The 23,611-nt window shown below is 45.1% G+C and overlaps 1 protein-coding gene across 9 annotated transcripts in view; it reads left to right on the plus strand.

The window, feature by feature from the left end:
* MLX (MAX dimerization protein MLX) overlaps positions 1-23,611 on the plus strand; it is a 258,108-nt gene that overhangs the window by 19,446 nt on the left and 215,051 nt on the right. For 2 of the 9 annotated variants that reach the window (XM_077459434.1, XM_077459437.1), the window contains exon 3: positions 12,110-12,295. The exons of the other annotated variants lie outside the window; for them this stretch is intronic. In XM_077459434.1, coding sequence (XP_077315560.1) covers positions 12,268-12,295 — 28 coding nt within the window. In that variant the 5' untranslated portion in view covers positions 12,110-12,267. The remainder of the gene's footprint in view (positions 1-12,109; positions 12,296-23,611) is intronic. 9 annotated transcript variants of the gene reach the window in all.

Below are 23,611 nucleotides of genomic sequence, written 5' to 3' on the forward strand. Positions count from 1 at the left end.
GGCGGCACAGATGGGCACCGATTGGTGGTGCACAGATGGGGCACTGGCGGGGTAGATCTGGGCACTGGCGGGGTAGATCTGGGCACTGGCGGGGTAGATCTGGGCACTGGCAGGGTAGATCTGGGCACTGGCAGGGTTTATATTGGCACAAAACAGTCACTCACACTATCTCTCTCCTCACACGCTATCGCTGTGTGAGGAGACAGATTCGGCAATGGGTGATCTCATTTGTTTACATTTGAGATCATCACCCATTGGAGGCGGCGATCTCGCTGTAAACGGCCGCTGTGATTGGCCGTTTACAGCGATCTGTGATTGGCTGTGTCCAGGGGACACGGCCAACACAGATTTTCCCCGATGCGCGCTCCCGGGAGCGCGTGGGGAGCTCTTAAAGGGGACGACGTCAATAGACGTAGTCCCGGAAATTGAGATCCGCGCTGTAGCCGTCATTTGACTATAGCGCGGATCTCAAGTGGTTAATGGGAGTGCCAGTGTCCATCACCAGAGGTCGATATAACCCATATAGTTATTACTATGGCTCTGTGTACCCTGAGTTATTACTATGGCTCTGTGTCCCCCTCAAAGAAAAGGATTTTTACAGGTAAGCTGTTTTAAAAATCCTATTATTTGTCACACGTCTGGTTGCAATGGGTGTGGTCAAGAACAGTAGTGATTACTATACTAATTAGGGCTGATTATTTTAATAATTATTAGTTGGCCGATTTTAATATGTTTCGATTAATCGGATAATAACCTTTAAAGTATAATATGCAAAGTTTAAAAAAAAAAAATCTCAAATATCTCTATGCAATGGTAAATATAAATAACCAACTATATGGTTAGGGAGCAAAATCTCTAATCCACGCTGAGCTTAACAGATATACTGTATATACTTTTAGAGGTTGAATCTGTTACAGATCATCAAATATTATTATTTTTTATTTAAAGAAAAAAAATAATCAGTTCCGGACCAGCCGCCGCAGTTACACTGCGGCAGGTTGGCTTGGCGAAGCGCCGTGGCTGTATGGTGTGCGCGCATGAGGATCAGATTCGCTTAAGAACCGATCAGTCTTCAGGCCTGGGCCAATGATTTCTGGCCTGGACCTGGTGATCGGTTCTGGCTAGTGATGTCATCTCCCCTCGTGGAACTCTTCTCCGTTCCAGAGAGAGGAGAGAAGACATCTCAGAGTAAATTGCACCGACACTACACACACAGTACACATAGGCACACTTGTCACCCCCCCCAAGTTAACCCCTTCACTCCTTGTGTGCCCCAGTGCAGTGTTCATATTTTTCTCCAATCACCTTTCAGGACAACCTTGGAGAGAGTGCAGCTCCGCCCATTTTCCAGGAAACACATGCATGCAGCCTTTAAATCCCTCCTCTTCCACCATGGCCTCAGTTATTGTGTTTATTCCGCCATGGTGGAAGTCCATGCTGGAACCAGGGGCTGCGCCCTCTCCAGGGTGGAGGGGAAAGGGCTTACCTCAGTATTTTGGCTGCTTGAGAGCAGAGACCATCCCAGCACCCCCCCCCCCCCGGTATGAGCGGGGGGGGGCGTTCCGGAGTCCCTAGCCTCTCCAAGCTCGGTGCAGCGTTGGGTGCCGAGGATTGCGCAGGTAGCTGGGCAGTTCGACGCCGTCGATCGGTGGCATGTTCCGCACTACGGTCCCGGGTCCTGGCTGGCGGGGGTTGTCATGTCCAGTGATACGCCTTCCTGTGGGGGCGTGGTGACAGGTAGTTCCAGTCACCTGGAACGCAGAGGCCAAGGGGGCGGATCTAACGATCATTGCTTCTGCCCTCGCTGATGACGTTGGAAGCGGGAATTTTAAAAAACAGAGGAGTTTTCTCATTCCCCGCTGTGCTCATTGCTACGATGGACGAGAGACCGTCAGCCACGGTGGAAACAGACACCCCATGTAAGAGGGGCACAGTGGTGCCTTTTATTCTTCTCCTTATGGGCCTATGCTGTGACTATTTGTTTGTGTTCCCTGTAGGGAGCGGTCACTGCAGCGTCAGAGGTTACCTCTCTCAGACCATGCAGTTTCTTTCTTTCTTTCTTTCTTTCTTTTTCTTTCTCTTTTCAGTAAGATGCTCTCGTTTTAGGGGTTTTCCACTTGAACCCACCATGTCAGAGGAAATGCCCTTCATGCAGGAATCCTCTCAGAGACTCTTGGCAAAAGGCTATGTGCAGATCCTGCATTAACGATCTTGTCGAAGAGGAAACATCCCAGCAATATAAAGACTTGTTTTGCTCAGTACGTGAACTCACAAATTCACTGAGTTCAGTCAAATCATTGCTGGTCCAGCCAGCGGGCCAAGTTGAAACCCAGCAACCACCATCTAGTCCTAGGTCATCTACCTCTAGGCCTGTAGAGGTTGTAGACTCTGAGGACGAGGGGGCAAGTACTCTTCAGGGATTGAGATGAGGAGGAAAAGGAAGACGATAGCCAGGGCTCTAGGTACAAATTGTCTTTAGAAGAAGTGGACGACCTTTTGAAAGCGGTTTACATGACTCTTGACATTCAGGAGAAAGTACAATTGTCGGTTCACGATAGAATGTACCAGGGTCTGGATGACACCAAATGTAGGGGGTTCCCAGTCCATAGCGTTCTATCGGATACGGTCAAGAAAGAATGGAAGGACCCTGAAAGGGGCCCCTTCCTGTCCAAAACCCTCAAGAGACGGTTCCCCTTTGAAGACAGACAGAGTCTGAAGTGTGGAAAAAAAAAAGCGGGTGAATGCCACTTTTTCACAAGTGTGCCGTCGCACCGACCTGGCCTTTGAGGACATGGGGGTGCTGAAGGATGCGATGGATAAAAGGGCAGACTTCTTGAAAAAGGCATGGGATTCCACGTCGGCCAGCTTCAAACCAGCTATGGCTTCCATGGTGGAGGTCATGTGGAGGCAGGGACACCATGAAAAGATATATTTTAGAATCCTTTCAGTTTTTTTCTAAAAGCTGTGAAATACATGGTCGATGCTTTAGCTGAATCAATAAAGATGGCAGAAAGGTCATCAGCTCCGGTGAATTCAACCAGACGGGCTGTCTGGCTAAAAACAGACACCAAGATTAAATTGTGTGGCCTACCCTTCTCGGGGATCTTCTTTTTGGTCCTGACCTGGAAACAATCTTGGACAGGACAGCTGACAAGAAAAAAAGCTTTCCCTGCCAAAACGATTCGACTAAAAAATTTCGTGCTGTTCAACAGCCCCGTAAAAGTAGGGAAGATAGCAAGAACCGTTGGACCTCCCAAAACGGTAAGGGTAGAGGAGTTTTCTTTAGATCTCCCACAGACCAGCCCCCCAAGAACAAGTGACAGTCTTGTTCAAGTAGGGGGAAGACTGTCTGTTTGCCTTTCTCCTACAATGGAACAGAACATCTTCAAGCCTGTTCGTAAGGAATGTTCTCTCTCAGGGATACAGTCTCGAGTTTTCAGAGTCTTCTTCCCAACCCCCCTCCAGCAGGTTTTTTTTTTACCTTACAGCCCTTCCAAGGGATCCAGACAAATCTTCAGCAATGATGAACCTATTTACAGGATCTGAATAAACAAGAAGTTATCGTCCAGGTCCCGAAACATCAGGAGGGCAACGGCTTCTATTCCCACATTTTGCTGGTGAAAAAGCCTTTGGGGCGGTATCGATTGATCCTGAACCTAAAAATCCTAAACGGATCAATTCATTACAAACATTTTCGCATTGATACAATCCATTCAGTAACAAAACTGTTTACTCCAGACTGCTTCATGGCATCCCTAGATTTGAGGGATGCTCCAATTGGCCATGGCAGTATTTAGGACTTCTCACAGCTTCGATCCCAGCCGTACAGTGGGCCAGATTTCATTCCAGTCCACTCCAGTTGAACATCCTACAAACATGGTTGCATCAGGTTTCACTGGAAAAGCAGATCAGACTTCCCTCAAAGGTAAAACGGGCACTCTGGTGATGGAGAGACCCAGCCAACCTGACCAAAGGCCTTTTCTGGATCTTTCCACTAGACAAGCGCCTAACAGACACAAGTTCCTGGGGTTGGGGAGCCCACCTGGACGGTCTAACGTCTAGAGATTTGGTCCAAGACAGAAGCCTGAAGATCGTCAAACTGGCGGGAACTAAAAGCCATTTTTCTCGGGCTCCTAGCACCTCAAGCAGTAAAGGGATATCACGTTCAGGTCTTTTCGACAATATGACCACTGTAGCATACGTGCTCAAGCAGGGAGGAACCAGGAGCAGAGGACTTATGGAACGAGCCAGTCAACTACTCTCCTGGGCAGAACAGAATGTGGCCTCTGTCGGCAATTCACCTAAAGGGTTCTCAGAATCTGCTAGCAGACCTACTCAGCAGGAGGAGGGTGGTGGAAGCAGAGTGGAGCCTGAATCAATAAGTCGTCTTGATCTGCAGAACATGGGGGCAAACCCCAAGTAGACCTATTGGTAGCCAACAGAACTCAAAGGTTCAAAACGTATTTTTCAATCCACCGAGAAGACCAGGCCATAGGCATAGATGCTCTTGTACATCAATGGCATTACCAACTGTTCTATGCCTTTCCCCCCTTCCCCCTGTTACCAATGGTCTTAAGGAAATTCAGAAAAAGAACCAACATGATCCTGGTCACTCCCCTTTGGCCAAAAAGACCGTGGTTCGCAACACTAATAAATTTGGCCTCAGAGCCTCCATGGAGGCTGCCGCTAAGGAAGGGCATTCTAACACAGGGCTCTGTGATTCATCTGGAAGCAGACCAGTTACAGCTAACTGCTTGGCTTCTGAGGAGGATCTCCTAAAATCCAAGGGTTTATCCGATTAAACTATTAAAAACCCTATTTTCCAGTAGAAAGGAGGTAACACGGGCATATACCTGAGGGTCTGGAAGAAGTTTAATTTCTATTGTACTTCTAAAAGCTTTCAGGTAAAAAAAGTTGTATTAGTCCTAGAATTTCTCCATGATGGAATGGAAAAAGAACTGGCCGCCAGCACCCTAAAAACCCAGGTGGCGGCTCTTTCAATTTATTTTGAAAAAACTATCCAGAGAAGTTTTAATTTCAAGATTCTTTAGGGCACTAGCATGGATCTATTGTTTAACAGGGTCTCACAGGGGCTCAGTTTTGAACCCTTATAGGAAGCATCCTTAAAAAAAATTTGTTTTGAAAACCATCTTCTTAGTGACCATTACCATGCCCTGGCAGTCACTGAACCTTTTCCTAAAGTTTTTCCAGGCCGAGTGGTTCTTCAAACAGACCCAGCTTTCTTGCCCAAACTTTCATTGCTCACAGAAAGTGTGGGCGGCACAGTGGTGTAGTGGTTAGCACTCTTGCCTAGCAGTAAAAAGAGTCACTGGTTTGAATCCCAACCACGACACTACCTGCCTGGAGTTTGCATGTTCTCCCTGTGCCTTCGTGGGTTTCCTCCGGGTACTCCGGTTTCCTCCCACACTCCAAAGACATGCAGGTAGGTTAATTGGCCCTAGTATATGAATGGGGACCTTGGATTGTGGGCTCCTTGAGGGTAGGGACCAATGTGAGTGTTCAATGTACAGGGATAGGGGCAATTGTAGACACTCACTCAGGTTGGACTGGATGGACTGGTGTCTTTATTCAACCTTACTAACTATGAAATAGTTTTGCCCACTTTCCTCAGCCCCTACCGATAGAGGGGAAGAAGCCTTCCACGCTTTTTTTTTTTTTCATTGAAAAAGCCAACTTTATTGAAGTACAAATGCTTGGTGCATAGATCGACAGAGGCCAACATGGCCAAAACAATAGCGCATATATAGACACATTACAGTAACCGTGTAGCATAAAGCAAACTACCCACAAGAGGTAGAGCCATCACATAGTATATATGTATGTATGTATGTATGTATGTATGTATAAAAAAAGAGACAAAGGAAAGGGGGAGAGACAGAGAGGGAGGGGAGAAGAGAAAAAAAAAAAAGAGGGAAAGGGGAAGATGAAGGGAGAGTATATCAAGTACACGTTTCACCATCTGCCAGCCATCTACCCCAGACCTTTTCGTATTTAGGTGAACACCCCCTATGCACATAAATCCGCTTCTTATATGGAAGAGTATCATTTACCTCCTTTTTTTTTTTTCCAACACTGGATTGTGGGGGACAGGGCCTGCATCCACCTTCGAGCCACCACTTTCCTTGCCAGGAATAGGGTCTCGTGCAAAGAGATTTATCAGCTTCTAAGCTATGCATCAGACCGAGCAGGCACATTTTGGGGTCTAGGGTAGCAGGTGAACCCATCTGCTCGTGCAGGAATCATATCACTTGCATCCAGTATGCTTGAATAGTTGGACAGGTTCATAGAAGGTGATAAAGGGAGCCCGGGGTCTGACCACATTGACGGCATCCCGGATTGTACATGGGCTTGAAACGTGCTATCTTCTGGGGAGTTAGATGTGTGATATACAGCTGCGTGAGGCGATCTGACAGCCGGGGGGGATACATATTCCACATCCCCCCAGAATGTCATCCCAATCCTCATCTGCAATAAGCCCAACGTCCACCTCCCATCTGGTCTTGGCAGCATAGGCCAAGGCCGTGACACCAGGGAGACGGATAGCAGAGTACAAGGTGGAGATTAATTTAGCTGGCTCAGTACCCGTAACTGTATCTACTATAGAGGGGACTGCCAAGGATGAGTTAGAGCTAATAAATTGGGTTTGTATGGCATGGCGGAGCTGCAGGTATCTAAAAAGGAGACAGGGAGGGAAAATTCCTCCTTGAGCATTTGAAACGTTTTTATTCCCATAGTAGTCATGACCTGATAAATATATAAGATCCAGTGGCGTATCCACACTGCAGGATCTGGAATGGACAGCAGTTCAGGTAGGTGCATGTTGAACCAGAGAGGCGTGTGGGAGTGGACCCTTTTTCAGTGCCACCCCCCCACACCCTCCGGTGATGTGTCAGCATGTCTGCGTTATGGCGGGGGGAGCAACCCGTCAAGGGGGCCCTGAGGACTGCCTGAAGGGGGGTGTGGGCTGGATTGTCAGGATTCCCACAGATTAGTGCCTGATATCGTAGTAGTTCGCTTTTGTCAATAATAAAAATGGGATAATTGGGAGGCAAGGTAGTACTCATGAAAGTCTGGAAGAGCAGCCCCTCCCAGCGTCGCCGGGTTTTTCAGGAGCTTCCAGGATAATTTGTCTGCTGTGCCCCCATATAAATGAGTTAAGAACAGACTCGATCGTTTTGAATTTTTTTTGTGGTATACATAGAGGGGCATGCCACACGAGATAGAGTATCTTTGGTAAAAGTATAATTTTAACCAAATTAATGCGTCCCATAACTAGAGGTCGACCGATATATCGGCCGATTTGTGCTGATAAAAAGCCGATTTAGAACTACAGCGGGACTTTGAAATGACTTCTGTATAGAAGTCAGTCTAAGTTGACTGAGTCGTCATAGCAACACTTTCCTCCACTCTGGGCAGGCTGCCAAGAAAAGAACAGAAAGATACAATGTTTACACTTGAATGAATGAAGTTATCTCTGTGTGTAGAAGTTCTCAGTTTAACCATTTAAAGACTAAATCTTTTCTGACACTTGTTGCTTACAAGTAAAAATCCTGTATTTTCTGCCAGAAAATCACTTAGACCCCCCCCAAAAATGATATATATTTTTTTAGCAGAGATCCTAGGGAATAAAATAGCGGTTGTTGCAATATTTTATGTCACACAGCATTTGCACAGAGGTCTTTCAAATGCATTTTTTTGGGAAAAAAAATACACCATTTAAAAAATAAAAATAAAATAAAAACAGTAAACTTAGCCCATTTTTTTTTTTTTTTTTTTTTTTTGTCCAAAAGTTTTGACTACCTGTTTTTATATATATATATATATATATATATATATATATATATATATATATAATAATAATTGTTTTTTTTTTTTATCTAAATCATACATACAAGTAAACTGATTGGAGGTTTGTTTTGTTTAATAAATGTTTAAGTGTTAAGTGTAAGAAATTTTCTGTATCACGTATGAAGGCCGCTTTCACACTGGAGCGCAAGTTTTAGCGGCTCTTTACCATCATTTTAGCGGTGCTATTTGGCTGCTAGTGGGGCACATATAACCCAGCTAGCGGCCAAGGAAGAGGTTAAATGCGCCCATGAAGCACCGCTGCCAAATCGCATTGCATGCGCTTCGGCAGTGGTGCCCTTCATATAAATGGGCAGGAGTGGTGGAGGAGCGGTGTACACCACTCCAAACGTGCTGCTTGCAGGACTTTTTTTTTAAGATCCTGCCAGCAGATCGCCTCAGTGTGAAAGCACTCTGTCTTTCACACAGACTGCAGGGGAGCCATTTTACAGGCACTTTACAGGCGCTATTTTTAGCCCAAAAGCGCCTGAAAAACGCCCCAGTGGGAAAGGTGTGTTAGATCAAGGGGGATTAAAAATAAATAAATAAAATAAAATCGGCCTAACATATCGGCCCAAAAAAATCGGCATCATATATCGGCTATCGGCCGCCATGATTTCTAAATATCGGCATCGGCATCGGCCAGAGAAAAACCCATATCGGTCGACCTCTACCCATAACCCCCAGTGGTAGTCTGGCCCAATTCTGTGTCTTAGTTTTGATCAGGGTACATAGGGGTTCAATGTTAAGGAGTGTGTAGTCTGTGAGCGATCTGGTCACCTGCACCCCAAGGTACTTAATCGAGGAGACCCTTGGGAGGCTCAGAGGTGGAGACGTGAACGGAGGGGGGAAATGGTCAATGGGAAGGATCTGAGATTTGGACCAGTTAATACGCAAACCTGAATGGCCACCGATACATTCTATAGAATGAAGGGCAGTGCACAGGGAGGGACCCGAGTCTGCCAGGTACAGAAGGGTATCATCGGCATACATCCCGATCTTCTCTTCCAGGTTACCAATCTTAAGCCTGCGGATATTAGCATCTGCCCGAATCATGATGGCCAACGGCTCCACAGCCAGTGCATACAACATAGGGGAAAGGGGACAGCCCTGTCGGGTCCCCCTCTCAAGGGGAAATTGGTTCAATAACCAACCATTCACAAACACCCTGGCCTTGGGGGATTGGTATAGGAGTTGAACCCAACGAATAAAATTGGGGCCAAATCCAAATCTCGAAAGGCACTCCCATAAGTAGTTCCACTCCACAGAGTCGAAGGCCTTAGCGGCGTCCAGAGCCACCACGACCCTCAACGTCATTGTGGGATCCCTGAATATTCATAAATAGACGACGAATGTTCATTGCAGTATTTTTCCCTGGCATAAAGCCTGTCTGATCTGGATGGATTAGGGACAGAATGACCTGGTTGAGGCGAGAGGCTAGGATCTTGGCTAATATCTTAATATCAACTTGGAGCAGGGAGATAGGTCTATACGATTCTGGGTACTTGGGGTCCTTGCCAGGCTTGGGGATTACTACAATTTGGGCCTCTCTCATAGAGGGGGGTAGGGTACCTGTACCTGAGCCGTCAAGGAGGAGCAGGTGAGACGCTCAGGAGCTGGAGCGCAACCCAGTACGGAGTGTGATCCGAAAGTATTCTCGGAGCAAAGCCCACATCCCCTAGTTTCGGTGTTAGGGACCTTGAAATTAAAATAAAATCTATACGTGACATAGTGTTGTGACTGGCCGAGAAGCATGAGAAGGCTTTAGCGTGTGGGTGTCTGTGGCGCCAAGTATCGACAATAGCAAAGTCGGTCAGCATGCGATATAGCCTAGTGTGGGCTGGCGAGTCAGAGGGTTCAGGGCAGGGCAGGAGTGAGAGTAATATTAAAGTCTCCCATCCACAACGCTGGTACGGATGGATATTGAGTCATAAAGGCAAGACCCTCACTAATGACAAGTGATTTGTACGGGGGGGGGGACATAGCAAGCTAGTATCAGGATAGGGGATCCATTAATGGTGGCATGTATAAACACATATCTGCCCTGCTGGTCCGTCTGGAGTGACATTTAAATCAAACGGGACCCTTTTTGCAACCAGGACCGAAACCCCTCTGAAATACGAGGTGTGAGTGGCATGATAGGCCCAGCCTATCCAAGGCTTTTTCAAAGAGGATTGTAAGTGACCCGTAACATGAGTCTCAACTAGTGCGATGACATCAGCACGCTGAGATTTAAGGAATGTCAGGACGGCGGTGCGCTTAATCTTATTGCGCATGCCCCTGACTTTCCACGTCAGGAATTTTAGGGAGCTCATGGCGGATATAGGGCGTGTGTAATAAACCGCAGTTGGACTAGGACCAGCTGAGCAGACACGGACAGAGCCATTGGTGGAAACCTCTGTATCAGCCGATATCGATAGTGCACATGTGACAACAACATAGTACCTATAGCATAACCAAACATTTGTAGATAGGTTGGCATAGAAAAACAAATACCCACAACATTTCCCATCCCTCCTAGTCCACTGCCTCCCCAACTTGGCACGGACATAGTATCCCACAACCAGGTATCAATGGGGGACATCCAACGGGCAAGGCCCATTGGAGGCAAGGGACTTAATTTTAAGGGAGCATAGATACCCATTATAAAAAGAAAAAAAGAAGAGGAACAGAAAACAGTCCGGCAAACGGACAAAGTTCACAAAAATCCTAGGGGGGCAACTCCTTCTCTGAGAAGCGCATGGGGTGTAGGAGCCAAAACAGTGTGGCACCATTACAGTCATACAGGGAGAGGTCCCGTTTGCCAACGGAGCAATAATCATGGTATAGCAGGAATCCAAGCCTTCCACACTTTGGATGTAAGGAGATGCTTACTTCACTTTTTAATCAATTGCTAAGGAATTTAGAATATCAAACTCCCTCTTTATGATTTTCTCAGGCTCGCATAAAGAGAAGAAAGCCTCTAAGAGCACACTGGGCAGATGGCTTTGATGGGCAATTGCGGAGGAAGACCCCCCTCAGGTATTTCTGCTCATTCCACAAGATCAACGGCAGTTTCCTGGCCCGAGAGGGCCGGTGCTACGCCTGATCAAATCTGCAAGGTTGTTGGTCCAACTGCTCAACATTTCTCCGGCATTATAGGTTGGATTTACTGTTCTCCGCAGATCAAGCCTTTAGCAGGAAGGTACTGCAGGCAGTAATCCCACCCTAGAGTAAGTTTCTTGGTTATCCTCTCCAAGGTTGTCTTGAAAGGCGATTGGAGAAAGGCCTAGTTAGACTTTACCTGTGATGGTATTTCTAAGAGCCTTTCAGGACAACCGCTATTTCCCTCCCATTATATCTTAGAAGTAGTTTACGTGTCTATCATGGTTGTTGTGGTTTTCTGTGCTTTGTTTTCCAGTATGTCGGAGACCACAATAGCTGAGACCATGGTGGAAGAGGAATTTAAAGGCTGCATGTGTTGCCTGGAAAATGGGCGTAGCTTCACTCTCTCCAAGGTTGTCCTGAAAGGCTCTTAGAAATACTGTCACCGGTATGTCTAACTAGGCCTTTTTTTTTTTTGATCATTTGTGACAGTCGGTGTTGGGGTACTTAGTGGTAGGCCCAGATAGGTCTCGGGACCCCCCCCCACCAGATAAAGGTTTAACCCCTTTATCACCCCTGTCACCAGTGATCACTGTATTAGTGTCATGGGAGACACTATTTAGCTAGTTTAATTTTTTTATAGCATCAGGGCACCCGCCGTATATTTCCTAAATAAAGGTTTAACCCCTTGTTTACCTGGCGGGTGATATCAGTTAGGTTTTAGCGTCAGTTGGGGACTGCGTCGTCCCAGTCAGCAGCCGATTAGTGCCAGTAGCGATAACGCGCAAGCACCATACACTTCCCTTAGTGGTATAGTATCTGATCGGATTTATACTAGCATCCCTAGTAGGATTTCCAAAAATGCAGTGTTGGCATTTAGCCCCTTTACCCAGCCCACCCAAGTGCAGTATCAATTGATCACTGTCGCTTACATAACATTTGCAGAGCCAGGCCTGATCCCTGCGAATATAAATTATTTATATATATATATATATATATATATATATATATATATATATATATATATATATATATATATATATATATATATATATACATACATACATACATACATACATACATACATACATACATACATACATACATTTTTTTTGTATTTGAAGCAGTCACTGACAGTCATTTTATTTTCCCTTTTGAGTCTTGCTAGTGTATCAGTACGTTTTTAGAGGAGAAAATGTCCAATCAAAGATACACTAGTGAAGAGGCCTACGCGTTTCTGAGCCTGGCAGATGACAGTGAAGAGGAAGTCGCCCATCTGTCCAATTCTGGCTCAGAATAGGAACCAGGAAAAAAAAGATGAGATTGCGCTTTGGAGTAATGTTGGGTAAGAGCTGCTTCTACTTGATATGCCCCCCCAATCGGGTGGGGCCTATTAAGGTATGAAAAGAAGATTGGGTAGAATTGGCGCTATACCCTTAAATCAACCTATATGTTTTAACTCACAAAAACTCTGTGATCCTTTGTGCTGTAAAATCGCTACTTTGTGATGTGCTTAAAAGATATTGAAATATTAATATACATGCCCTAAAATAAGGGCCCCGTGTCTTATGTGCTACTATAAATTCCAAGTGCAAAAAAAAAAAAAAATTATGTTGGTGAGTATAAGAAATTCCTTAATATTCCATATCAGTCAACGTATATAACCAGTACCAAACCACCACGTGATTGTACCGAAAACCATAAAAATAATAAAAATAAATTTAAATTAACAGGTGAATTCTGACGTGCTAGAAATTCAAATCCTCCAATGTTCTTTCCTTTTTTTTTTTTTAATTGCTTATAAAAGATTTCTTCCCTCAAATTACATATCCCTCTCCCTCCCCCCTCCCTTAACCCTGGGGCAAATAAAAAAATAAAAAAATAAAAAGTGGGGAGGTTTGCCCCCCTCTCTCCCCCTTATCAGTCACCCCCCTCTCTGTCCCCCTATCCCTCCATTAAAGCACGGCAGTCCCCCCTCTCCAGGAATGACAGCCATTGTTGCCATGTCCCATGACCTCCCTCCGTATCTTGTAATTTATATAACGCTTCTTCCATTACCCTAGTTTGCTCCACCCTCTTCACCCACTCCGTTATTTTTGGGATCTGTGTAGATTTCCAATAACATGGGATCAGGGCTTTGGCTGCATTCAATAGATGCGGGACTATCGATGCCACTGTATTGCGTTACTCCTAGCTCAGTGTCGTGGAATAGGCACGTCCAGGGACTTTTCTTAATCTTCTTTCGTGTCACTGAACATATAATTTCTACTATTTTGTCCCAAAAAGGGGTTATTTTTGGGGCAATCCCACCATACAGTGGTGTGAAAAAGTGTTTGCCCCCTTCCTCATTTCCTGTTCCTTTGCATGTTTGTCACACTTAAGTGTTTCGGAACATCAAACCAATTTAAACAATAGTCAAGGACAACACAAGTAAACACAAAATGCAATTTGTAAATGAAGGTGTTTATTATTAAAGGTGAAAAAAAAATCCAAACCATCATGGCCCTGTGTGAAAAAGTGATTGCCCCCTAAACCTAATAACTGGTTGGGCCACCCTTACCAGCAACAACTGCAACCAAGCGTTTGCGATAACGTGCAATGAGGCTTTTACAGCGTCCTGGAGGAATTTTGGCCCACTCATCTTTGCAGAATTGTCCTAATTCAGTTACATTAGAGGGTTTTCGAGCATGAACGGCCTTTTTAAGGTCATACCACAACATCTCAATAGGATTCAGGTCAGGACTTTGGCTAGGCCACTCCAAAGTCTTCATTTTGTTTTTCTTCAGCCATTCGGTGGTGGACTTGCTGGTGTGTTTAGGATCATTGTCCTGCTGCAGAACCCAAGTTCGTTTCAGCTTGAGTACACGAACAGATGGTCGGACATTCTCCTTCAGGATCTCTTGGTAGACAGCAGAATTCATAGTTCCTTTTATCACGGCAAGTCTTCCAGGTCCTGAAGCACCAAAACAGCCCCAGACCATCACACTACCACCACCATATTTTACTGTTGGTATAATGTTCTTTTTATGAAATGCAGTGTTCCTTCTACGCCAGATATACTTGGACACACACCTTCCAAAGAGTTCCACTTTTGTCTCATCGCTCCACAGAATGTTGTCCCAAAAGTCTTGGGGATCATCAAGATGTGTTGTGGAGAAATTGAGACGAGCTTTGATGTTCTTTTTGCTCAGCAGTGGTTTTCTCCTTGGAACTCTGCCATGCAGGCCATTTTTGCCCAGTCTTTTCCTGATGGTGGAGGCATGAACGCTGACCTTAACTGAGGCAAGTGAGGCCTGCAGTTCCTTGGACGTTGTTGTGGGGTCTTTTGTGACCTCTTGGATGAGTCGTCGCTGCGCTCTTGGGGTAATTTTGGGCGGCCGGCCACTCCTGGGAAGGTTCACCACTGTTCCATGTCTTCGCCATTTGTGGATAATGGCTCTCACTGTGGTTCGCTGGATTCCCAAAGCTTTGGAAATGGCTTTATAACCCTTTCCAGACTGATAGATCTCAATTACTTTCTTTCTCAATTGTTCCTGAATTTCTTTGGGTCTCGGCATGATGTGTAGCTTTTAAGGATCTTCTGGTGGACCTTACTGTGTCAAGCAGCTCCTATTTAAGTGATGCCTTGATTGTGAACAGGTGTGGCAATAATCAGGCCTGGGTGTGGCTAGAGAAATTGAACTCAGGTGTGGACAACCACAGTTATAGTATGTTTTAACAAGGGGGGCAATCACTTTTTCACACAGGGCCATGATGGTTTGGATTTTTTTTCACCTTTAATAATAAACACCTTCATTTACAAATTGCATTTTGTGTTTACTTGTGTTGTCCTTGACTATTGTTTAAATTGGTTTGATGTTCCGAAACACTTAAGTGTGACAAACATGCAAAGGAACAGGAAATGAGGAAGGGGGCAAACACTTTTTCACACCACTGTATATGTTTAAATGAGCCCTGTCCCGAGCAACCCCTCCAACACGCTGCCTGCTCTGCCCCTGTGAACCTCTGCATTCTTTGAGGAGTCATGTACCATCTTGATATCAATTTATAGGACATTTCTCTCATACGGACTTCTCTTGATGTTAAGTATGTCATTTTAAGTATTTTTATCCTGTGATCTTCACTTATGAGTGGTCCTAGTTCCTCTTCCCATTTCCCTAAATATTTTGGTAATTCTAAATCAGCTTCACGTCTTAATATTTATATATTTTCGATACTCTCTTGACTAAACACTTTCTATCCTTCAATAATTTCTCCAGTGGTTTTAAACTCTCAATTCCCCTTAACGGTTGTGGCAAACTTCGGGTGAAGTGTAGTAATTGTGCGTGTCTCCATTTATCCAACGGTTTATGCCCCCACTCTTGTGTGAGTTCCCCATATGTGTAAACCCTATTCCCCTTGATTACTTCTCCTAGTTTTATTTCTTCTTTACTTGCCCATCTACTAAAGTAAAGTCGCTCCTCCTTACCTGGTAAAAAATAATTTGTGTCCAAAAGTGACATTAGTGGTGAATTGTGGGTCCAGTTATGTACCTTGTTAATTTTATCCCATATTTTTAATGTGTATCTAAAGTGCTCGTGTCTACTCCTAACTTCCGGTGATGAGGTGGTATCCATATCATTTTTGCCAAACATGTCCCACTCAAGCTAATTTCCAGGTCCACCCAACTCTTTTCTTTCTGGTTGTATATCCAATCTGTTACTCTAGATATAATTATAGCCTCAGAGTATTTTTTAAAATCTGGTAGTGCCACTCCTCCCCTTTCTTTTTCCTTCACTAAAACTTTATATGGTATGCGTGGTCGTTTAAGGGGCCAAAGGAATGCCTGGGCCAACGATTTTAATTTCCCAATGAAGCTCATTTGGGGCGGTACAGGTATCATTTGAAATGTATAATTTACGATTGGCAATATAAACATTTTTATTACCTCTACTCTGCCCATCCAAGAAACTGCTTTCTGCCTCATATTTTTCATTAGACCTTTAATTTTATTTAAGAGGGGGATGTAATTTGCCTCATAGAGCCCGTATCTAAGTGCCGTTAATTTTATCCCTAAATAATTCAGTTCGCCCTTACACCACTTAAAGGGTAGACTTAATGCAAGGGTACTCTGCTCTGCCTCGGTTAGGTTTAAATTTAATATTTCAGTCTTCGTCAGGTTTATTTTAAAGTTTGATAATCTTCCATAAAGATCTAATTCTTTCAGCACCAGCGGTATCGATGTTCTAGGATTTACTATATATAATAATACATCATCTGCAAAGGCAGATAGCTTGTGTTCTTTCCCTCCTACCCAAATTCCTTGAATATCCTGATTCCTACGTATTGCTACCAGGAGAGGTTCGAGACTCAGCACGAACAACATCGGTGACAACGGGCATCCCTGTCTCGTCCCGTTGAATAACTCCAGGGGGCGAGACAGGGATCCGTTGACTCTTATTCTAGCGGTCGGCTGGGTGTACAGCGCCTTGATCCGTCTCATCATTATTTCCCCTAGTCCCATATAATTTAGGGTCTCATGCCTAAACTCCCAGTCGACTCTATCAAAAGCCTTTTCGGCGTCAACTGATATAAGGACTGTTGGAGTCTTCCCTTTAATTGCCTCTTGGATCAGAATGATGGATTTCACCGAGTTGTCCCTGTATGAATCCCACCTGATCGGTGTGGACCCATGCCGGGAGGAGTACTTTCAGTCTGTCAGCTATTCTTTTTGCATACATTTTTATATCCGTGTTCAGTAGAGATATCGGGCGATAACTCTTTAGGGCAGCCGGATCTTTACCCTCCTTCAAAATCAGGGCGATATGAGCGAGGAGAGCCTCTTTACGGAAGCCCTGCCCTTCTCCAACTGCGTTAAAGTACTCGCACAGTTTCGGTGCCAAAAAGCTCCGGAATCTCTTGTAATACAAGCTGGAGAATCCATCCGGGCCAGGGCTGCCCCCCAGTGGTATTTCCTTAATTACTCTCTCGACTTCCCTTATCGAGATGGGAGCCTCTAGGGCCTCCATCTCCTCCCTTGCCCCTCTTGGGAAATCGAGGTTCCTCAGATACTCTCATATGGCTTTCTTCCTGTTTCCTCCCTTGCTACCCCTTCCTCCTATCTCATACAGGGTACTATAATAAGAATGGAAGTTCTCTGCAATCTCAGGGGTGGCAAACTTAAGCTCCCCCTTTTTATCTCTAATTTTGGGTATAAAGGTCCTCTTTTTCTGTTCCTTTACTCTTTTTGCCAGCCACTTGCCTGACCTATTCCCCCACTGGTATCTCTCCTTGTTTATTCTATAGAACACTGTTCTCCTTTCTTGCTCTAGGTACTCTTCCAACTCCCTTTTTTTTTTTTTTTTTTTGTAAATCCTGACTCTCCTGAATCCCTCTAGACCTTGTATTCCGTTCTAGCTGTTCAATCTCGCTGTATAGTTGAACCTTCCTTTTCTGCCTTTCCTTCTTTATTCCTGCTCCAATCCCAATCAAACTACCTCTAATTACAGTTTTATGTGTCTCCCAAAGGGTGGCTCTGGGCATTTCATCCGACTCATTTAGCTCAAAGAATTCCCTCAGCTCCTTTTCAATCTGTCTGCTAACCTCCTGTTCTTGAATGAGGGAGTCATTCATCTTCCACGTTCTCTCTTTCCCTTTTATCCTCCTGTATTTCTAATTGCACAACTATCGGGGCATGATCTGATAAAGTAGTAGGCTTGATTTCCACTTTTTTCAAGTTGGCCACTAATTGATGTTCTATGAACACATAATCCAGTCTTGCAAAGGTTTTGTGAACTGCCGAGCAGTGCGTGTAATCACGCTCTTTTTGGTGCCTGATCCTCCAGGAATCTTCAAGCTGGGCGTTTGTCAAAGCTTTGTTTACCAACTTATATCTATGTTCCGACGCTCTTATAACTCCCCCCGAGCTATCCATCCTTGGATCTAAGCACCAGTTCAAGTCGCCTGCTAATACCACTTTGCCCTCTAAACTCCTTTAGTTTTCTTAATATTTTCCTTAAAAATTTATCTGGGTTTCTGTTTGGTGCATACACATTTGCTATAGTACATTGCATCGCCCCCAATTTTCCTTTTATGAATAAATACCTGCCCTCTGGGTCGGTTAGGCGGTCCTGAATTTCAAATCTTGATAGCCTATCAAAACCAATGGCTACTCCTCTTGAATGGGGCGATGGTGAGTCCCCATAGTACCAGGATGGGAATTGAGCTGATGCCAATTTTATGCCTGAGTTGTTAGTTATATATGTCTCCTATAAACAAATCGCATTTCCCCTCATAAAGTACAGTTCTTCATTAATTTTGTATCTTTTTTCCCTTGTGTTTAAACCCCTCACATTATATGTTATCACATTAATAGGCGCCATTTTCTACTTATTCCTCTTAAGCACCTATAACCTTACTCCGGTTATAGGTGCTTCTTTCCTATGAGTATGAAAATATAGACAAATGATTTATGATATGCAAACGGTTCACGACCAATATTCTTTCCAAATGGTGACTTGTGCAGATTGCCAGAACAAATTCCTGGTGCGCTTTGGGGAAATCAATTTCTATTGCGCTCACCAGATCCTTACCCCTACTGGGGTAAAATCACCTCCACAGTGTTATCAATTCTTGAGACCCTAACATGCCATAAAAGTACAAATACCCCCCAAATGACCCCTTTTTGGAAAGAAGACATTCCAAGGTATTTAGTAAGAGGCATGATGAGTTTTTTGAAGTTGTTTTTTTTCCCACAATTCTTTGCAAAATCAAGATATTATTTTTTTCCTTTTTTTCCCACAAAATTGTCATTATCAGGTTATTTCTCACACACAGCATATGAATACCACAAATTACACCCCAAAACACATTCTGCTATTACTCCCAAGTATGGCGATACCACATGTGTGAGACTTTTACACAGCGTGGCCACATACAGAGGCCCAACATGCAGGAAGCACCATCAGGCGTTCTGGAGCACCCAAGACAATTCTGAAATTTCTCTCCTACATGTAAAAATCTGCATTTATTTGCTAGAAAATTACATAGAACCCCAAAATATTTATATATTTTTTTTAGCAAAGACCCTAGAGAATACAATGGTGGTTGTTGCAACTTTTTATCTCGCACGGTATATGCGCGGCAATTTTTCGAAACGTGTTTTTTTTTTTTTTTGGAAATAAAACTGTTTTGTGCTAAAAAAAAAAAAAAAAAAACCCAGTAAAGTTAGCCCAATGTTTTTGCATAGTGTGAAAGATGAAGTTACTCTGAGTAAATAGCGATCTAACATGTCACTCTTCAAAATTGCACACACTCGTGGAATGGCGCCAAACGTCGCTACTTAAAAATCCCCATAGGCGACTTTTTAAATTTTTTTTTTTTACTGGTTACATGTTTTGAGTTACAGAGGAGGTCTAGGGCTAGAATTATTCGCTGTAATGTTCGCAGCAATACCTCACATGTGTGGTTTGAACACCGTTTTCATATGTGGGCGGGACTTACGCATGCGTTCACTTCTGCATGCGAGCACATGGGGACAGGGGCGCTTTTAAATTTTAATTTTTTTATTGTTTGTTTTACTTTATTTTAGTTTGAATTTTTTTTTTCCCCAAAAAAAAAATTTTTTGATCACTTTTATTCCTATTACAAGGAATGTAAACATCCCTTGTAATAGGAATATGACTTGACAGGTCCTCTTTACAGTGAGATATGGGGTCAATAAGATCCCGCATCTCCCCTCTAGGCTGGGAAGCCTGAAATAAAAAAAAGATTCTGGCTTTGATCGTATTGACGAGTCGGTAGAAGCACCGGAGGGGGGTGGGAGAGGGTCCCCTCTCGCCTCCTGTAAGAACGATCAAGCAGTGGAACAGCCGCTATGATTGTTCTTATGGTGTAGGGAATCGCCGGATGAAAAAGCTGATATCTGAATGATGCCTATAGCTACACCCATCATTCAGATATCCCCGCACAAAGTCAAGGGCATCATATGACGGCCGGCAGGCGGGAAGTGGTTAAAATGCATTTATTTTTTTTAACACAGTTGTCCATTTTATACAATATTTCTAACACATAGCATGTACATACTAAAAATGACAACCCAAAATAGATTCTCCTACTTCTCCTGAGTACGGCGATGCCACATGTGTGAGACTTCCACAGCCTGGCCACATACAGAGGCTGAGTACAGCAAGCATGACCGAGTATTGCAGGGTATCACCGATTATGGCTGAGCATGGCTGGGTATTGCAGGGTATCGCCGACACTGGCTGGGTATTGCAGGGTATCGCCGACACTGGCTGGGTATTGCAGGGTATCGCCGACACTGGCTGGGTATTGCAGGGTATCGCCGACACTGGCTGGGTATTGCAGGGTATCGCCGACACTGGCTGGGTATTGCAGGGTATCGCCGACACTGGCTGGGTATTGCAGGGTATCGCCGACACTGGCTGGGTATTGCAGGGTATCGCCGACACTGGCTGGGTATTGCAGGGTATCGCCGACACTGGCTGGGTATTGCAGGGTATCGCCGACACTGGCTGGGTATTGCAGGGTATCGCCGACACTGGCTGGGTATTGCAGGGTATCGCCGACACTGGCTGGGTATTGCAGGGTATCGCCGACACTGGCTGGGTATTGCAGGGTATCGCCGACACTGGCTGGGTATTGCAGGGTATCGCCGACTATGGCTGGGTATTGCAGGGTATCTGTCAGGGCTGGCTTAGCCCTTCTTCCTCTAGGCTGGCCGCTCAGCTGTCGGCTAATTGCCAGCTCTCTTCTCTTTCCACAGTTACCAGCTGTTTCCGATGATGCTCGTCTGACATGCCTATTTAAAGCCTTCCTGTTGAATTTTTCATTTGCCTTTTGTGTTGGTCACATCACAGGGAACCATCTCCTGCTGTTTGTTTCAAGACTGGCTTTGCTAACATCCCACCTGGCTTCTTATCTTGCTTGCGGTTGCTCTCCTTGGATCCCTGACATCCGGCCTGGCTGATTACCCGATCTGGTTTATGAACTTTGGACTGGCTGACTACCCGATCTGGCTACAGGACTCTATGCTTGACTATGCTTTTTTCTATTTACCTTTTTATTTTTATTAATAAATAAGTGTGATTTGATTGTACTTCTGTCTCAGTCTGTTTTCATGGTTTCTGACAGTACGCGAAGGCCATGAATTCAGAAGATAGTCAATCCACTTGTTGGTAATATTTTTTCCAGATTGGATGAGCAAGATCACTGCATGGATCAGTTTGCCTTGGCGTTACAAATGCTCCTGAATCGCACGGCTCACCTGGAATCCCCCACGGTGGCTGCTCCGGTACAATCTAAGTCACAGGCCATCCCTGCTGCTGCACCAGCCTCTGGGCAGGCACCCGCCTCGAGTATTACCTCTATAAGAGGTATGTCTGGTTCTGCTCCGCTTCCCCAGCGATTTGGGGGCAATCCAGTTCAATGCAGAGGGTTTCTCAATCAGGTTGAGATATACTTCGAATTGCTGCCCCAGGCGTTTCCCACGGACAGAAGCAAAGTAGGTTTTCTGATATTTTTGCTTTCTGAGAGAGCCTTGGCCAGGGCTAACCCTCTATGGGAGACGCAAAAACCTGTTGTCTTCAGTTACGCTCAGTTTGTGGCCTCCTTTAAAAGGGTTTTTGACGTTCCCGCACGCTTCGCTTCTGCTGCCAAGTGCCTCATGTCCATCAAACAGAGTACGAGAACTGTTGCCGACTACGCCATTGAATTCTGTACTCTGGCAGCAGAGGTTGCTTGGAACAATGAGGCCCTCGTGGCTGCTTTTTCTCATGGTCTCTCGGATTCCATCAAGGATGAGATAGCAGCCCAAGATATACCCACTGAGCTGGAGAGCTTGATCTCGTTTGCCATCCTCATTGACTCCAGACTCAGACTTTCTTTTAAGGAGTGCTTGCGGAAGCCTCCTGTACGTTTGCCTCCGAGCTTTGTAGTCCCACCCATGCCTCCCTCACCTCCCATGCCTCCTGGTACCGAGTTGGTCAGTGAAGATGAACCCATGCACCTGGGCTTCATGCGTCTCTCTGCGGATGAGAGAGCCTTTAGGAGGAGTGAGAGATTGTGCCTTTATTGTGGCCAGGCAGGTCACTTTTTGAAGTCTTGTCCTACCCGTCCAGGGAATGCCCGAACCTTGAGGTCCTGTCATGGACAGACCTTAGGTGGCGTTGTTTCATCCCCAGTTATCCAGAAGGATAAGCCCCTGGTTTTGGTCACCCTTTCTTGGGCTGAGTTGTCCATCGAGATACAGTCTCTAATCGACTCTGGGGCTTCAGGCCTGTTCATTGATGCTGCATTTGTTTCGCAGCACTCGATTCTGCTGCAGCTGCGTGACACTCTACTTTCCATTGAGGCTCTTGATGGGAGACCTTTACAGCCTGCCCATGTGACTCGTGAGACAGTTCCGTTGTCCATGGCCGTAGGGGCTCTTCACCATGAGATAATCCAATTCCAAGTTATTTCCTCACCCAGATTTCTGCTGGTTATTGGTTATCCTTGGTTACAGAGGCACAACCCCTCTTTTGATTGGCTCTGTGCTAAGGTTCTCTCCTGGTCACCACAATGCAGTGAGACATGCTTCCTGAAGGGATCTAAGGTCCTGTGCCCCGCTTCACTCCCCTCCTTGCTGGAGGAGTACCGTGATTTTGGCGATGTCTGTCTTTGTTAAAGGTCAAGCTGGTAGTTTGCCTCCACACCGGCCTTATGATTGCGCAATTGACCTTCAACCTGGTGCCATACCTCCTCGTGGCCAGGTTTACCCTTTGTCGGTCTTGGAGGATAAGGCCATGGAGGAGTATGTTGCTGACGCACTTTCTCGAGGTTTCATCCACAAGTCCTTGTCTCCTGCTGGTGCTGGTTTCTTTTTTGTGAAAAAGAAGAGCGGTGAATTGAGACCTTGTATAGATTATAGGGGTCTCAATCGTGTCACGATTAAGAATGCCTACCCGATTCCATTGATTACGGAGTTATTTGACCGCCTCAAGGGAGCAACGGTTTTCACGAAGCTTGACCTGAGGGGCATACAATCTCATGCGCATTAATGAGGGCGACGAGTTAAAAACTGTGTTTAATACCAGAACAGGCCATTATGAATACCTGGTAATGCCTTTTGGCCTTTGTAACGCCCCGGCAGTTTTCCAGGAATTTATTAACAATGTCCTCTGAGATTTGTTGCAATTGTGTGGGGGTTTATATTGATGATATCCTCATATTTTCCAAGTCCCTGGAGAGCCACCACACAGATGTCTGTCGTGTACTTCAGAAACTGAGAGAACAAGCTCTATTGTAAACTGGAGAAGTGCGAGTTCCATCGTGAACATGTTAAATTTCTGGGTTATGTCATTTCCACTGCTGGTTTTTCGATGGACCCAGAGAAACTGTCGGCAGTCCTACAGTGGCCTCGACCCGTGGGTTTACCTCCTCTGCAGCGTTTTCTGGGCTTTGCCAACTATCCGAAGTTTATTCGTAACTTCTCGTTTCTGGTCAAGCCTCTGATATGACTAGAAAGGACGGTAACCCACAGAGTTGGTCTCCGGAGTCCATTAAGGCCTTTGAGACTCTCAAGGCTGCCTTTTGTTTCTGCTCCTGTGTTGGCACATCCTGATCCTACGTTGCCTTTCATCGTAGAAGTTGATGCTTCTGAGACTGGAGTTGGTGCCCT

This window comes from Lithobates pipiens, unplaced genomic scaffold (assembly GCF_037356315.1).
Source record: "Lithobates pipiens isolate NorthernLeopardFrog02 unplaced genomic scaffold, aLitPip1_a1.2 Scaffold_28, whole genome shotgun sequence".
Taxonomy (NCBI): domain Eukaryota; kingdom Metazoa; phylum Chordata; class Amphibia; order Anura; family Ranidae; genus Lithobates; species Lithobates pipiens.